Here is a 17385-nt window from a genome sequence, read left to right on the forward strand (position 1 = left end):
ACTGAAATGGTTATCTGGAGTACTCTTGTGAAGCCACACGCAGGACACTCGGAAACCTGTCTCTATCAGCTCTGGAGCACAGACGGTCAGCAGAACCTAGAGGCCTCCAGCCCAGTGGGGGTGCTCCCTCACGGCTCTTCTTGATCTTTCCTCACAAGTGTAAAGGCGCTCAGACTGGCAGATGTTCAGCAGTTAAAGCTCTTGCTGTGCCCATGCCAAGGGAGAGGAGAGCTGGCTCCTGGAAGTTGCCTTCTGACTACATGCATGCTATGGCATGAGCACACGGTACTCACACACGCTGTGCACACATGATAATGATAAAGCTTGGCTGACCCTGCATAAGGCCTCAGGCCAAGGATAGCTTGGAACTGGGAGAAAGGGGAGAAAATGTTTATTCCCATGAAGTTCAGGGTTGTTTAGGGAAGGCTCATTCCATGAACAACGACTCTTCGCATCACTTGACTGTCCCCAAGGTTTCTGAGGAGACTGTCAATCCAAGAGGCTGAAGTGTATGTGGAACCTGGCATCTGAGGCCTAATTGCTACTTGTGGGGTTGCCATGCTGAGAACGCCACAACAAAAGGATCCTTTACCTCAGAAGTTCTGCAGAACCTTCTGGCCGACTTAGCAGGAAAGGGAACAAAGAGCAGGAGGTAAGCGCTCAACCAGCTATAGGAGAGCAATTCATGAAGTATGTGTTTAGCTCTGTTTCTAGCTGCTGTGAAAAATAGCCTGATGAAGGCAACCGAAAGAAGAAAGGGCAAACTCTGGCTAAGTTTCCAGTCCACCATGGCCTGCAAACCATGATGGCGAGTGTATAAGGATTCACAGTCAGGGAGCAAAGAAAGAGGAATGCTGGACCTGAGCTGGCTTTCTCCTTTCTTCAGCCCATCCCCCCACGCCTCGGCCTTCCTCCTTATTTTGTACAGGTAGCCTAGTGTCCAGTACACACCTGTCCACCTCCGACGGCTGGTCTTGCAGATGTGCACCACCATGCAGGCTGCACTTTTATCTCCTTACTCCTGAGGTGGAACCCTCAACAGGCGGCTGTACGGGGCCTGGGCTCCAGCAGGGCTCACAGAGACTGATGGGTTTGGGGGTGTTTCTCACTCTGAGCTGAAGAAGGCATTTTAAGTGTGAAGAAAAGCTGTGAAACAGCTCTTCTTGTCATACTTGGATAATACTATCAATCCGTTGAGGGTCTGAGTTGTTAAAGAAAACCCTGGTGGCTGGGGATATAAGTCAGTGGTAGAGCGGATAGCTGTCTGTGACACACAAAATGCTGGATTCAATCCCTACCTCTACATAACAAAACAAACAAAACACTCTCTCTCTCTCTCTCTCTCTCTCTCTCTCTCTCTCACACACACACACACACACACACACACACACACACACACACAGGCATCCCGTGTGTTATTTGAAGAAAAGCACATTTATACAAATGGAAGCGGTTATATTTCAGTAAGATGCTGGCAGCAGAGGAAAGAGACCCAGGGACACTCAGCATGGTGAAGCTCACCTGAACTGAACTCCCAGAGACTTGGAAGGCTGAGGCAAGAGAATTGCAAGTTTAAGAGCAGCCTGGCCAATTTCTCAAAACCTTGCCTCAGAATGAAAGACTTTAGACTGGAGTGAGGGCTGTGGTTCAGTGCGGAGCGTCACGTTAGGTTCTGGGTTCCATCACAGTACAGAAGAGAAAAATCCCAAGAAGCTACAAATCTTGGCGGAAGGATCAGAGAAAAACTAATTTCAAGTCTCCTGGATGGACAAGCCCAACTGTAGACAGGCCAGTCTCTGGGGCCTTTACAGGCATCGAAGCTCCCAAAGGCCCAGATGGAACAATCCCACAAGAAAGAAGCACTCCAAGTCAGATTCTGGCCTCAGCAAGCTCGAGCTGGCTGGCTAACTGTACACGGCACACATACTCAGAGAAGCAGGAACAGAGGCTCTCTGTCGTTTTATTCAGGTCGCTGTTGTGGCTTCTCACTAGCCTTAACCACAGACTTCACTGGACTCTCAATCTCGCTGGGTGTACGGCCCAGCTATTCCTGGGTCCACTTCAGCGTCACTGCCTAGGGAAAGCTTTGTGCAGGAGTCTTCAGAGATGCCCATTATCTGTTAAAAAGCAAAAGGCTGGCCACAGCCTAGGGACCTACCAAAGGGCACTGGTGGTGGGCTGTGAATGTCTGGATGAATGAGGGAGCTCTTATGGACTGATAGAAAGAAAACCTCTATGCTATATGGTTGGTGAGAACAGAGGGCACTTAAATTTCTTTTAAAACGCAATATATGGGAGTTCTGTGAGCCCAAAGCCAACCATGGTTATCAAGTAGCTGTTTTTTTAAAAATCAAAGTCATCCTAGAGTGTAAGTGCATGGGTAGCACAGGGAAGCTGCAGGACGAAGGAACACACACCCACCCAGGAAAGGCTCCCACCAGAGGCTTTTCTGCATCACTAGGGTGTGCACAGGCCTTTATGTGCAGGTGTGAACAAGCACCAATGGGGCCCAAGTGCATGCTGTTCTTTACCTGTCCTCCTCCAAGCCTTTCCCAGCTGTAGCCAAATCAAGGCTGAGGCCAGGGTGCCCTGATCCTTCAGCAGGCCCCCGAAGTCCTTGCCATCTGACCCTACCTAACTCTCAACCAGTCTTTTCTTCGCTCTTTCCTGGCAGGTACCATCCTGTGCCTGATGAGGCCCTGTCAGAGCAACCCCAGGGACGCCTCCCTGATCTGATCCTCCCTGATCTGATCTGGGCACCTGTGTCTTTAGGCCCAGCTCAGCATTGGCCTAGAGGCTTGGCTCTTCCCTTCCCAGCCCCAGACAGTAAGTGAATTCACCACAGGTCTTCTTTAGAATTTAAAACATTCCTTTTAAACCTGCTAGTCTCCTCCCCTGGCAGGCTAAGACAGAAAGGGACATCAGAGTCAAGGCCTCTCTCTCCTCCCCCCACGCCTGACCTTTGGCACTGTATTGCCACATCTGTCTGCTTTTTCTCTTTTCTTCTTAATGAGTTCCTGTGAATCACCTAACTTTCCTCCCAGCTGTCTGAGCCTCGGCAATCCTACTTACTCAGCGATTCAGTCTCTCAGATCGCAAAGGTGGGACCAGTGGCTAATTCTTGGGAAATTGTGAAGTGCTTTCTCCTGTTTCAGAAGGCAACCGTAAGCTAGTCAGAGAACATCTGAGGCAAAATATTGAATCCTGGTGGACTTTCATCTACTCACATGTAAAAGCAAGGGCGCCACCAGTCTACTGCTGCAAACACTTTTATTTCTTTGTCTTTGTTATCAATTATCTGCTAATGGTAATCAGCAATTGATAAGATGACTCAGAAACAAAAAGTGAACATCAAAAGAAAGAGAATTAATCATTTTCTCAGGGATAAGATAGCTTGATTAGCAAAGAATCTGAGTCTAATCCCCAGAACCGACATTTTAAAAAACTGGGTGTGGCAGCAGACACTGTTGATCCCAGAGTCTGGGAGGATGGCAGATCCTTGAAGCTTATTGGCCACTGACCTGGCCTAATTAGCAAGTTAAGTCCTAGTGAGAGATTCTTTCTCAAAACAACAAGGTGGATGCTTTCAGAGGAATGGCATTCAAGGCTGACCTCTGACCTCACATTGTTACCACTGCCTGTACTACTCAAGTGATGGCTTATCTTGGCTGTCAACTCGACAAACCCGGGAAGAGGGAACCTCAATTAAGGAATTGCTTCTATCAGATTGGCCTTCGGTCCTTTTCTTGATTGCTAATTGACATGGGGGTAGGGAGCACTGTGGTTGGTACCATCCCCAGGTCTAGGAAAAGTGAACGAAAGCAAGGCAGTAAGCAGGCATCCTCCATGGTCTCTGCTTCACTTCCACTCCAGGACCATGACTTGGCTTCCCCCAGTGATGGACTCAAGATGAAATAAACCATTTCATACCCATGCTGCTTTTTGGTTTGGTGTTTATCAGAGTCATAGAACACTCCCCACCTCATAAATGAACACACAAGTCTTTTCTTTCAGATGTAGCCCTGTCTCCACACCAGCCATGTCCTCTTCTGCTCTTGGTTCACTAGGAGTGGAGTGGGGTGGAATGCAGCACAGATAGCTCAGGGGACCTGGAGCACAATGGCTCCTTGCTGTTCTGCCACCTGACGTCCTCAGAACTGAAGTCACAGTGCTTTGTGGGTGTGGGAAGCAGACAGCCCCAGTTCAAATCCCAGGATGGCCACCCAGCAGGTGGGTGACCTTGAGCACAGTGTCCCTCTTCCCCACTTTGGATTTCCCACTGGCAGACTTTAATTATTTCTGGAGCTTGTGAGTGGCCTTAGATAGTGACTCCCTGCTTCTCTCTGGCCCTGGCCTGGCCTCCTCTACAAGCCATGGGCTCTTATGAAGACCTCTTCAGGGTATAGAATTCCACCCACTAGGTTATGCCCAACAGTTGAACCTCCTGTTGGGTTCTGAGAATCACACTTGGGTGCTTTTGTGCATCAAGCACTTTGCTCACTGAGTTGTCTCATGAGCAGAGGAAGAGGCCATAGGAGTGGGTCTGGGTTGATGGAATCGCTGTGTTTTGGGCAGGTAGATGGACGGTATACACACGAGAACCTACCGAGGCAGGTGCCATCTGCCTCTCCTGGTTTTGTCTTTTAATTACTTGGTACCTCTAGTCGGCCTGGAACTCAGGGGTCCATTTCCCCCTGCTGAGACTAAAGCCATGTGCCACTATGTTTTTATGTTTTCAATTATGGGGACACACATACACAAATTTTCTTACTACCTGTTTCGAAGTGCACAGTTCAGCAGTGTTAAGCAACCAACACCCCTAAGGCTATGTAGCAAGTGTATGGTGAACCAGGGGTTGGACTAGAACCCAGTCGTCCTCTGGCTCCTGGGCTTCGGTCATACACAGGAGTAGCAGAGCCACTGCTGTGCCACAGTGCTGCCATGAGCCTGTCTGGTCTGCCCTGTCAGAGACAGGCTTACTTCCTAGACATTCCCAGGCAGAGCCAAGATCAGATGTGAGGGTACAGGGCTTCGGTCTCTTCCCACACCGACTGCATGGGTTCAATTGGAGAGAGTTCCAGGACAGTCATCCCAGAGCTGTGCAGTAGGTCAAGCCCTTGAGCAATGTAGCAACATTCAATTCTTGAGAACTCAGCTCCTCTCTTCCTCCCTCTAACTCTGAGGAAAGGCATAGGCCTGGGGCTGCTCTGCTGGGTGGCTGGGCTCTGTCTTTATAGGGCCCTATATAGATCAACTGCTCCTGTGTCTGCTCAGACACTAAGGGGGCCATGTTCCATGTGGGGGGACCTTGCAGGTCCTGCGTTGATAAGGTAGCTCCTTCCTGGGCTCCCAGGAGTAAAGTCTCTGAAACTTTCTGTTTATGGCTGCCCTAGCACCTTGAAAAGAGGCCTGGCAAGCAGGAACCAGCAGCTGACTTCTTGGTGGTAGTCACACCCACTTTGACTTGATCTCCTCTGTGTGTGATAGATGCCATGCAAATATAGAGGCAAGGGCAGGACACTTGTTCCTGCCTATCACTTTGTCTTATTACTTTGGGAAGGGGTTTCTCACTAAACTAGAAGCTCATCATTTTGACTAGGGGGACTGGCTAAGGAACTCTTGGGATTCACTTGTGTGTCTGCCCATAATGCTGGGCTGTTGATACACACAGCCATGCCTGGCTTGAGGTCTGGGCTCAGGTCCTCCTGCTCACAGAGCAAGTGCTCTCCTCTACTGAGTATCTTCCTGGCTCCCAGCCTAGCTCTTGAAGGTCAGCCTCTTAGAGATGAATGTCAGAACTCAACTGCTGCTGGTTTGCTGAGGTCGATTCCAGCATCATTTCTGTTCTTTCTCACTGCAGACCAAGAACTACTGTGCAAGCAAGCTTGCCCTCTAGTCTGGTCTAGAAGTGGTCTGGGAGAGCATTTTTCTGAACAGTGTCATTGTTTAGACACTTGATCCTTTGGAGACAGGTCTCAAAGCACAAAGACTTACAAGGGAAAGGTGCAGATTATGGGAACAGGTATACCCTATCTAGGCCACAACCACCTGTGAGGCTGCTCTCTAAAAACAGTTTATCCTCAAACCTCTGTCATGCTGAGACTGGTAGCAAAACCATGCGAGCTGGTGCAGTCTTCACCAAAGGCAGCCTTGAAGCAAACTGAAGACAGGCTTAGTCTGTTTCCTGTGAGCTGTGAGATCTCAGTCTGGATCAATTTTCAATGTGTGGAGTAGGGCAGGGACTCAGCTTGAGAGCTGTCTGGAAGTGAGAATTAACCTATAGAAAATGCCTGATACAGTCAATTTTCCCCAACATAGCTCATACTTCTAGAAATAGACAGGATTTCTGCAATTCTTTGTTTCCATGTAGCTCCAGGCTGGTCCTGACTTCTCAATCCTTATGCCCAAGTGTCTGGTGTGCTGGGATTACCAGCGTGTACTACACCCTGGCGGCGTGGGCTTGCCTGGGCGCAGGGAGCCTCAGGTAGCAGCAGCCAGGCCTTCATTTCTAAAAGCAGGCTGGGGTGGCTCATTTCCAGTGTGTCACTGAGATTAGAAGGAACTTGCTTTAGTCTCTGTGGTGCTTAGGTCATGTGACCTTGGGCAGGGTATTTGTACAATGCAGAGAGGGAAACAGAAATATTGAGAATATCAGAGAAATAATTTGTCAGCTGCTCAGCAGCTCAGTGAACTTTGCTTTTTAAGAAGCTACTATAAAAAGCAGGGTAGGAATCACAGACCGGTCTGCACAGGAGCTGAGGTGCAGCTGGAGAGGCCAAGAGGTCGCAGGCCTCCTTCCTCTGTGACTCTAGAAAGAGTATTTTGTCTTGGGAAGCTGGAAGAAGAGAGCTGGCTTTGTTTTATAATCAGAAACAAGAAAAACAACCCCCACCCCCAAAAGGATATTAGCACTCGAATATTGTCCCCAGGCTGGAAAGTCAGGGCTAATGCCCACCTGTTAATCACTGCTCGTTAGCTTCTCTTCTCTGGAGCTCAGTGCCAGGCCTCAGCATTGGCACCTTCCGGCCTGTTCCCTTACATTCTTCCTGGGCTACTCAGCTGCCATTGGTGCCCTGGAACGGCACATTCTTCCAGAGAACTGACTATTGAGTGTTCTGGGCCAGGCAACAGCTAAGGCTGGGTTGTCTGCCTTGGTAGCACCTGGGCCAGCAGCCTCCACAGATTCTGAGGATGTGTGTGCAAGTGTATGCTCCTGTGTGCATGTCTGTGGAGGCCAGGGAACAATGTCGAGTTTTGTTCCTCAGACACCATTCATCACGGTTTTTGCTTTTGAGACAGGAGCTCCCTGGCATCGATCTTACTGAGTAGACTAGGCTACCCAGGCAGGGAGCCTCAAGGATCTATACAGCCCCATGCCCTCACCACTTATGTAGTCACCAACTGAGCTATCTCACCGACCCCTCTTCCGAGATTTAAATGCCTGCCCCAAAGCATACAACTGCTCACCCTGGTAGGAAGCTAGGGTAGGAATCAAGAAACGCCGAGGACTGTGTGACTCTGATGGCACTCTGAGCTATGCATGACCAAATGGGGGACAGGCAGACCTGAGCACGGCCTAGAGAAACAGTCCCTTCCAAGTACCTTTGATTCCAACGCAGGGCCATGGTGCAAATGGGAAAATAAGCCGCAATTTCAGGCAAAAGTAACGGTTGAAAAGACCGAGGGAAAATGGTCTGGCAATTCTCAAAACATTAAATGACCGCTTGGCCACTGCTAGGCATATGCTTTGAAGTTACAACAGTGTGGGGTGGGGGTGGGGTAGGGGGTTGGGGCAGGGTGGGGATGAATTAGCAAGATGTGATGTATCCATGGAAAGAACATAACCCAGGCTTAAGGAGAAAGTTCTGTTGGGAAGAGGTCTGCTCGGCTCTTCACTGGGCGTTAATGCAGACACCAGTTCAAGGGCTGCTGTGCTCACCTGCTGGCTATGGCACAGTCTGGAAGCGGCTACTACCATGAGGGGCTGGGGCACTCCTCGAGTAACTGCTGCCTCTTGCTGGCTACCACTGCTGTTCCCTCTCTGGCCAGGCGGCCCAAGCTCTGCCCCAGAAAGCTGCCCATGGGGTGGTAGGAGCCATCGAAGCAGAGCAGAAGTCACAGAATTCCTAACTTCTTAGCCAAACAGACAAACCCAAGCAAACAAAACGCCAGCCACTTCCGAGTGGCTAGTCGCTAGCCCTTAGCCTGGCTTACATCCCATTCTACTATTTCCTCCAAGAAGAGTGAGGCACACGTCCATCAAATATAAGCCAATCCAGTCACACTTGCCTGTGCATCCCCTGGGATGCAGACAGAAGGAAAGAAGTGTCCCAATCAAGGGAGCTCTGAGAGTCGCCTATACCTGAATTCGCCTGAATTGGTGAGAATCCCCATAGTCAACAGCCTGGCACTTCAGAAGGGGATGAGGGTAACACGTGGAACCCAGGCCCCAGAAGGCAGCTGTGAATACTGAAGAGTGGAGGCTAATGGCCTCCGCCTGGCTCTTATTCTGGTTTCTGCACAGCTGATGCCCACAGTGGGGTTTGGGGGGCATGTTCTGTAACTATCTATGGCCAGGGTACTCCTGCCTGGGGGACACCTGTCAGTTTGGCAACTGAAGTTAGGAGGTGGTGCTGCTGGAGATCTGGGGCTGGGTCCTGGGACTCTGGTGCTCCCTAGGCAAACTGACCCTCAGACACCAGGGTCCTAGACAGGATATCCTTGTCTTCTTGGTGTTCAGACAGAACCAAGTGCAGGCTTCACTTGACAAACACTGAATGAAGCCACTGCTGGCACTGAACCAGACTGGTGAACAGAACAGTTCCACATAGTGACATTCTCCACGGGGCAAAGGAACCAGACCCAAGCACACAAATTGAAAAGGAACTGAATCCTATGGATATGATAACGGAAGGGTGTGGCCCTGGCAGCAGGATAACAAAAAGTCTCTGGAGCCCACACACTGGGGTTGGGCCATCCCTGGGAGGTGAGGTGAGCACCAAGACCCACTAGATAAAGCAGCCAGTGTGAAGGCTGAGGCAGGCAGGACTCTGGCCCAGCACTGTTCTCCAGGTATACACTGGAGCCCGAGAGCAGTAAGACACCCCTTCTCTCTGTATTCTTCTCTCCACGGTGACTGGTGAGCTTACAGGTCAAGGGAAGGCTGCCCTTTAAGCAGAAGTGCAGAAGTACCAGGCAGGCCTGACTGTGTGCCAAGCAGTAAGGTCTCAAAAATGTAAAGCCATATTCCCTTCTTAAAAAAACAGTTAATATTCACAGACAGCTATGATTTTGATGTTATGTTGATTAAGTATCTATCTGTGATAGGTTAAGTATCAAGAGTGGGATGAGAATCACATGTAGAATCACGTATGTACATGGCATAGAACTCTTCATGTGATATATGCAAAGACATATATAAACATATATATATATACACATACATATAAGCAAACATTTCTAGAAGGACAAGAGACTGGTCACATTCTGGAGCAAAAGGGACTTCTTTACATTCTATCAAATCTTGTTGAATTAGAAAATTATATATTTATAGTATACATGAAATTAAAAAATCAAATCATGGGTGCAAGCAGAGTAAATCAGAGGCAGGCCAGATGTTGGATTTAGGCAGGCTGACATGGCTTTTTGTTGGCCCAACATCAGTTTTGAGAATATTTCATAATAGGTTTTTTTTTTTTTTCTGGAGCTGAAGACTGAACCCAGGGCCTTGCGCTTGCTAGGCAAGCGCTCTACCACTGAGCTAAATCCCCAGCCTCATAACAGTTTTAGGTTGAGTTCGAGCCCTGAATGTGGAAGTGCTCAGAGCAGAGAGCCGGGCCAGTTCTCTAGGTTTTATGACCAGGGAAAGAGATGCATTTGCCCCGCCCCAACCGTGGGATCGTCTACGTACGCTGTACTTAGATCTCTTTAGAGCAGGACGGAAGCTGCTCTTCCTAAGAAGCAGCTCTCTCAACCCTTGAACTTCCTACTGAACCACCCTTTTGGGGGAAGGGCAGGAGGGCTGGATGTGGTGCTGCAGAAGTGGGAGGAGCTGCTCCCACAGGGAAGAAGCAGGAGGTCTGTGGCCACTGGGACTTCCTCACATCTTCCTTGTCAGGGACCAGGAACCACATCACTATCTCCTGGTCATCTTAAATGAAGGAAGAAATCCCTCTCCCTCAATTCTCATCACTAATTAGTCAAGTATTTCCAAGAAATTTCCAAGAAACATTTTAATCTTGATTCTGAGAAGTTTCTTCACAAACCTAGGAGATGTCTGGAAAACCAAACCCAAGTGACAGAACAAAGAAGGGAAAGCCAAGACTGCGTGCTGGGTGTGTTGGGTGTGTGCTTCATATGGTCTATGAAGCCGGGAGAGAAAAGCCTCCAGCAGGCTCAGCAGAAAAGCAGTCTGAGCCCTTAGCAGGAGGTCTGGCTTACCTGGCACCTTGTCTACCGACGCAAACACAGAGCGTTGCACTGTGGGGTCACTGCTGCCTCGGCGGCACTGCTCATAGAAACGGAAGGGCAGGTGCTGGGAGGAGGTGGAGCAGAGTCCAAATCCCAGGACTTCCGTTGTCGGCTGGATTGGGAGGTCCAGAAGGGCTGTGAGCAAACATCACCATAGTTTGTTCTTAGTCCACGTAATGATACTACTTGGGCAACAGGCTAGAGGGATACCCGCCTGGACAGTAATGTCCCTTGGGGAAGCCAAACAGACAGCGTGAGGTGTGAGACTGGCAGGATGCCAGAGTCCCTAAAGAAGTTCAAAACACAAATATGAGTAGGGGAGTCAGGCCAAGAAGGCAGGGTTCTAAGTCTGGCTCTTTGGCTAGAACAAGTGCTCGGCCAATTTGTACCTGAAATCTAAAGACCCTTCCCAAAGGCTTGGCTTGTACTTTCAGGTCCTAGAGCAGTGAGGCCAATTCTGTCCCCAAAGTTTGTGCACAGGCATACATGGACAGACAGACAGACAAAACATACAAATGAGAGATCTGTCAGTATCTGCAGGACTCCTTACCAAAGACACCAAAATCTGTAATTAAGTCCTTTATAAAGAATAGCATTCTATCTGTACATGACACACATATCCTGTCTACTGTTAATCATCTCTAGATGACTAACATTTAATATGATCAAATTCCTATAGGGAGTAATCTCAGAGAAAAAGGTCAGCATAGGTTCAATAAAAATACAGGTTTTTTAGAGTCGTGTGTGTGTGTGTGTGTGTGTGTGTGTGTGTGTACGCACACACACACATACACATGCATATGTATATGGAGGCTAGAGGTCAATGCTGACCATCTTCCTTGAATGTTATTCAACTTTAAAAAGGTTTTTCTATATCTATTTTGTGTGTATTGTGTATCTGTATGTGTGCATGTATGTGTACTACACAAGCATCCTTGTGTGGCATGGCACATGTGTAGAGGCCAGAGGACAATTTGTAAGCCAGTTCTTTGTGCCCACCGAACTGGTTCTGGGGATTGAACTCAGGTCATTGGTCTTGGCACCTTTACTTCCTGAGTTATCTCGCACGCTCTTTATCTTATTTTTTGAAACAGGGTGTCTTGTTCAACCCCAAGCTCATCAGCTGGGCTAAACTAGCTAGACAATGAGCCCTACAGGTTCTCTGTGTTCATCCCCCAGGGGCTGGGCTTAGAGCTACATGCTGCCATACCTTGCTTTTACACAGATTCTGCTGGGGAATCTAAACTTAAAACCTCATGGCTGTGCAGCAAGCATTTTACTGACTGAGCCGCTGCCCCAGCCCCAGTTCCGACTTTTGAATATCTGGGCAGTGGAATCTTGCTATAGATGCTTATAAGAATATGTGTACAAGGAAGCATATGTTTGTATTTATGAGTGTGTGTTTACATGCCATAGCTGTCACCTTCCCTTAAATAACTCTTGTGATATATTAGTTCAAAGTGGCTTTTCAAAATCAATTTAAGAAATATCCGAGGCGTTCATGCTAGCAGCCACTTTACAGGGCAATCCTCAATTTTCAAGTGAAATATCTGGCCTTCATGCCAGCAGTGAGAAACTGCTTCCCATTACAGGGGAAAAGTCTGGAAATAAATCTTGAAGGGAAGGGCTTGAATGGTTCAAGTGACTTCACACATTACAACACACCCCTGTAATGACTCTGCAGGCCGGGCCTCAGCTAACTGAGAGACAAGAAGGCGAACAACTCTGGTGCATACCACGGTGGCACACAGAGCAAGTAACTATGGATCCAGAAGTGCAGCTTATTCTTCCTTTGTTCCTTGAGAGAATGGCCCTCTTTACAGTGGGCTGGACATCTCCTTGGCAGCCACAATAGAGGAACTGTTTGGGCCTGAGCTGAAGGCACTAATGATTTTATTTATTTATTGTTCGTTCTTCATTCGCTCATTCATTTGTATCTTTTGTGAGACAGGAGCTCACGTAGCCCAGGCCGATATTGAACTTACTACTTAGTAGGCGATGCCCTTAAACTTGTAAGTCTTTTGCTTCTATCTCCCAAGTGCTAGCATTATAGGCACGTGTCACTGTAACTGGTATGACAGCATTGAAGATCAAACCCAAGGCTTTGTACATGCTAGGCAACCATTCTACCAACAGCTCTAACCTGGGAGTCTTAAAGAGAGGTTAGGACTCCTCTGCCTTACCCTGCCCCAGGATGATGCCTTGACTTCCATTTCATGACTTGAGGAAACAACCTAATTTCAGGACTTTTACCAAGAAAGCCTGGGCAATGCAAACCCCGCCATCCCTGTGAGGTGTGAATGACCCCGGAATTTAGTGTTGGGTGCTGGCTGCTCACCAAGAGATAATAAGGGAATAGAGAGGCAGCCCTTGGCTAGCTTGTGTGAGGCTTCATCCCTAGAACTAAAACAAACAAACCAAAAAATCCGAGTAGGAAGCTCTGCAGACTTGTTCTCTGTGTGACTAAAAATTTCCCCCGTACATTGGGAAGTTAAGGCCCAACTGCTCTCAGAGCTGTTTGCATACCTCAGATGGCAGAGGGCAGTCAGAGTACTTTGTGACTGGACCCTTAGGGGTTACATCTTGAAGGGGTTCCAGCTGTCTCCCACTGCCTGCCTGTCTGTTTCTAGCCTCTTGCCAATTACAGAGGGCCCCTTCTCTTCCATGCAACCCTGGAAACTTTCTCCATTTCAAGCACGTGGGAAGCAGAGAAAGTCCCATTTGTTAAAGCATGTTGAACCCTGACCCACTCGTGTCCCCGTCTACAGGAAGGAGCCTTGGGACTTTTCTGGGTCAACGTGACCTGGTGACAGCCCTGTAGCGGTGAGTCCCTGCTCCTGAGGTCACTCACCGGCTATCCTCTGCATCTTCATGCGCCTGGCCTGGATGCGGCCCTTGGCTAGGCGCTGCTTGGCAATAATGCAGCGGATGTGGTCAGAGAACACAAAGGTGGCCTGCAGGATAGGGAAGGGCTTAGAGTGCGGGCTGGAGGCAGGCTTGTGGATGGTGATGTTCAGGGCGCGGCTGTCATCCTCCACTCCTGTCACCTGCATGTCCTGCACAGTGAGAAGGCAAAGGCGAAACGTGCATCAGGCCCAGGGTTTGATAGGCCGAGGGGCTCATGTAGAAAGACAGCAACTCTTTGAACCTGCGTTTGTTCTGAAGGAGGCTAACTCTCAGAGACTTAAGGGGGATGCAGGCCAGTCAGGCCTGACGGGTGAGGAGTCAGGGCTGCTGGGCGTGTGGCTAAGACCCCTTTCCATGAGGACTTGCGATGCTGAACCAGGAGAGGCACACCAGCCTCTGCAAGGCCACCATTGTCACAACAGGAACATTCAAATAATCCTTCCCTCTGGAAAACCAGAGGCCTTGTTATCGCTCGGTATCATGTTAAACACCACCCTCCTTGTTTCTCTTCAAAAGGGGGCATTGTTGGTGTCCTTTGGTACTTCCTTGAGGACGGTCCCTGAGAAGAGGCCACCAGGACTGTTTGACAGAGACTTCAGGGAAGCTATGTGTGAAAGGAACAGACACTGACAAGGGGTAAGTGTGTAAGGACTGGTTCCCAGAAAGCCTGTGTCAAGTCTGGGCCCACAAAGGTTCAAGGGCACATGAGATAAAAGCGTACCAGACAGAAGGTGGACTCAAAGGCCAGCCATCCGAGAGGAGGCGGGAACCAATGAAAAAGGCTCAGAAGGAAGGGGGCTGCTGTGCTTGGAGGGCCCCATACTTGGCTCTCCCTTTGGAAAGAATGGCTGCATCACAGGGCAGCAGCAGGTAAGATGAGCTATTTGAATTTAAAGCAGGGAGTTGGTGCACAGTGACAGTCTGACCAATAGTCACTGGAAGAGAACCAAAAGAGGAGGTGGGGCGGGGCGTGTGGTTTCCATTGTCTGACAGGACACACATGAAGCCTCTGAGAGAGAAAAACACTTTCCTGACCTTATGCTCGAAAGAAATTGGTGTCCCTTGATAATAAGATGCACAGGTCATCTACTGGGCATGTTTCATACTGGAGTCCCTTTTGGGGGAAAAAAGATCCTCCTACAGCTTCACTGAGAGACAAGAGGGTCTGGAAAGAGAGGAGTCTGGGAAGGAGAGGAGACAGGAGCATGGCTTCATGTACAGGGGCTCCCCCATGAAGGGCAGGCAACAATTTGGTTGGCACTGCTATGGTGAGGAGTGAAATCAGCCTCAGCAAGGTCTTCTGGGAACCAGACAGTGCAGCATGGAAATGGACTTCCTGGAAGTGGGGGAGGAGAGCCCCGGCTGAGACAGGTTCTTGGGAATTCAGGGACAGGGCACAGTAGGGATAGGAAGTAGAGTCTGCTCTTCACTCTGGGATCTTTGTTTCACTCCCTCTGCAGTTAGACACTAGTCACCCATCACAGTTAGGAAACTGGGAGACAGAGCCCCACCTGATACGTGGTGCTGGAGAGCCTGCTGTGCTTCAGAGGGCCAAGGAAGAAGTGTTCATGAACTCCTGTGGTAGCATCGGTGCTAGAGGAAGTTGGCAGAAGCTATGAACTCTTAAAATAGCCAATTCCAACTTCTTGGGTATCGGCCTAGGGAAATGCTGCCCAGGGCCATGAGGAAGTGGAACACCAGGCAGCAGCTTGAAAAGTGGGGACTGTCAAGAGGGCTTTGTCTGAGCATGCCCTGCTACAGCCACGCAGTAGTTAAAAGAACCCCCCAGCAGGCATGCATGTGCTAAAACTGCTAGACACACTCCAAGAGAGGCTGCAACATGGCCATGTGACCCTATAAGAATCTGTACATACCCTCAAACACGTATACCCTCAAACACATCCCTTGGGCACTCCCTACCAAACTGGGAACCAAAATCTGTAGATGCTCAAGTCCCTTAATACACACACACACACACACACACACACACACACACACACACACACAGTATCTGCATATAACATACTATATCTTCCTGTAGACTCTGAATCCACTCTAGATGATGGGTAAGATTTCGTACCATATATAAGCTATACAAATAGCTGTTTAGGGACTGAAGTGTAAAAAGAAGTTCACGGCAGACTATTTCTTGGTGAAGTGTTGTTTGTTTGAGATGTGTCACTACGTAACCTTGGCTGGCCTGGGACCACAGGGCCTTAGACTCACAGGGACCTGCTCATCGCTGCCTCCACAGTACTAGGACCTGATCTGTTTTGTTTTTTTGAGGCAGGGTCTCATGTAGCTCAGGCTAGCCTCTGACTCCTTGGTAGCCATGGCTTCCCTTAAATGTCTGATCATCTTGCCTCTACCTCCTAACTTCTAGGGTTATAGGCATGTATGATTATACCCAGCCACATGTGCTTCTGGGAAAGAAATCAAGGGCCCATTGCATGCTGGGTACGCACTCCATATCAACTAAGCTACAACCCCAGCACGCTGTCCTCATTCCCAACCCCCTTTTATTTTGAGACCAGGTCTTGCTACATGAACCTACCTGACTGGTCTGGAGTCTATTAAATAGACTTGTCTGTCTTTGAATTTGTGGATGTCATCCTGATTTGAGTGCCTGAATACTGAGATCATAGGCACGTACAACCACGTGGTCCTTCCCCACTGAGTTTGACTGACATGTCCATGAATACACAATTACAAAACAAAACAGTACACATAGTAGTTGCACTTAGCAGTGAAGCAGATCTGGTAGGACCAGCCTGACAGTGGGTTTTCTCCTGTAGGGGAGGAGAGGTGTTAAGATTATGGTTTTGGTGAAAGTTACTTGGCTGCTGTCTGTGCAGTGCTCGGGCTTTGTGCACACACTTCTTGTGCCATTACAGTGAATATAAAGCTGTCATTTTGGCATGTGTGCAGAGTGAGAAGGGACTGGGGTTCTTAAACTCTCACCTGCAGAAGGCCAGCAAACTTAACCACTCCCCAGCCGAGTCTGGACACGTCAGGCTCCACCAGGCTCATCTGGTAAATGTCCACAGCCAGGAACCTCTGGACCATACCGCCATCCTTGGTGATGACTGTGCATGCAATCAAGTCACTGTTGTCTAGGGAGAGAGCAGAGAGCAGAATAAGGCCTAGCTCAGCTGTCCAGCTTCCTTCACACACAGAACTGGGTTTGGATGCCTCTTCAGCCAGCTCTGCAAGGCGAGCTTCTTTACCTCCTTGAGCCTCACTCACAACAGTGTATGATTGCTTTGAGACTGATACAAAGCACACAAACCATTAGATGCTGTACATATGCTACGATAGCTAACAACCGAGTCGGGGTAAAAGCAGCTGGGGTGCATGAAGCTGGGGCTCGATTCCTGGCACCAGACCCACTGCCACCACCCAGAAGCTAATCCCAGAGCATTTCAGTGTTTATTCTGGACCAACGGTAGTTTACAGATATGATGATGGTTTTTGCTCATGTGAAGACTGGAAAACAAGATCCCTGTTCCCTATAACAGCACCACAAGTCCTCAATTCAGTGCCTGGCAACTCAGAGCCCAGCACTGAGCCCTCTGAGCCATGGCTCTCTATCTGCAGGATGAGAAGATCCCTTATCTCAGGATATTGGGTACAGAAAACAGCAGCTGCTGGGACGGTACTCAGTATGAAAACAGTACACACAGGGCTCCTGAGCACATCCCAGGTCCCTTCTCCTGATGACATTTACACCCAAACCTGCTTTACTTGGCACCCGCCCCATGACTCCGGAGTCAGCTGACCACACGAGCCATCAGTCACACCTGCAGTCCAGTCTGAGTTCCACCAGGGAAACCTTCCTTCATTTATGTTTTCAATAGACAGCCAAACCAAGAAAACCCACAAACGTCCCAAAATGCGGGAAACATTTGACTCCGACTTTTCCCATCAGATGTAAAATTATAAATCTATAAACAACACTAGACTGAACTAAGCTCTGAACAATGGCTGTCTGTGAGGAGGGAATAGGAA

General features: G+C 49.0%; 1 protein-coding gene across 3 annotated transcripts in view; it reads right to left on the reverse strand.

Moving 5' to 3' along the window:
* Clec16a (C-type lectin domain containing 16A) overlaps window positions 1-17385 on the reverse strand; it is a 191114-nt gene that overhangs the window by 34317 nt on the left and 139412 nt on the right. For all 3 annotated transcript variants that reach the window (XM_032913756.1, XM_032913757.1, XM_032913755.1), the window contains 3 exons: window positions 16339-16490; window positions 13322-13526; window positions 10441-10605 (listed from right to left, as the gene is read on the reverse strand). In XM_032913756.1, coding sequence (XP_032769647.1) covers window positions 10441-10605; window positions 13322-13526; window positions 16339-16490 — 522 coding nt within the window. The remainder of the gene's footprint in view (window positions 1-10440; window positions 10606-13321; window positions 13527-16338; window positions 16491-17385) is intronic.

This window comes from Rattus rattus, chromosome 9 (assembly GCF_011064425.1).
Source record: "Rattus rattus isolate New Zealand chromosome 9, Rrattus_CSIRO_v1, whole genome shotgun sequence".
In the NCBI taxonomy this organism is placed as follows: Eukaryota; Metazoa; Chordata; class Mammalia; order Rodentia; family Muridae; genus Rattus; species Rattus rattus.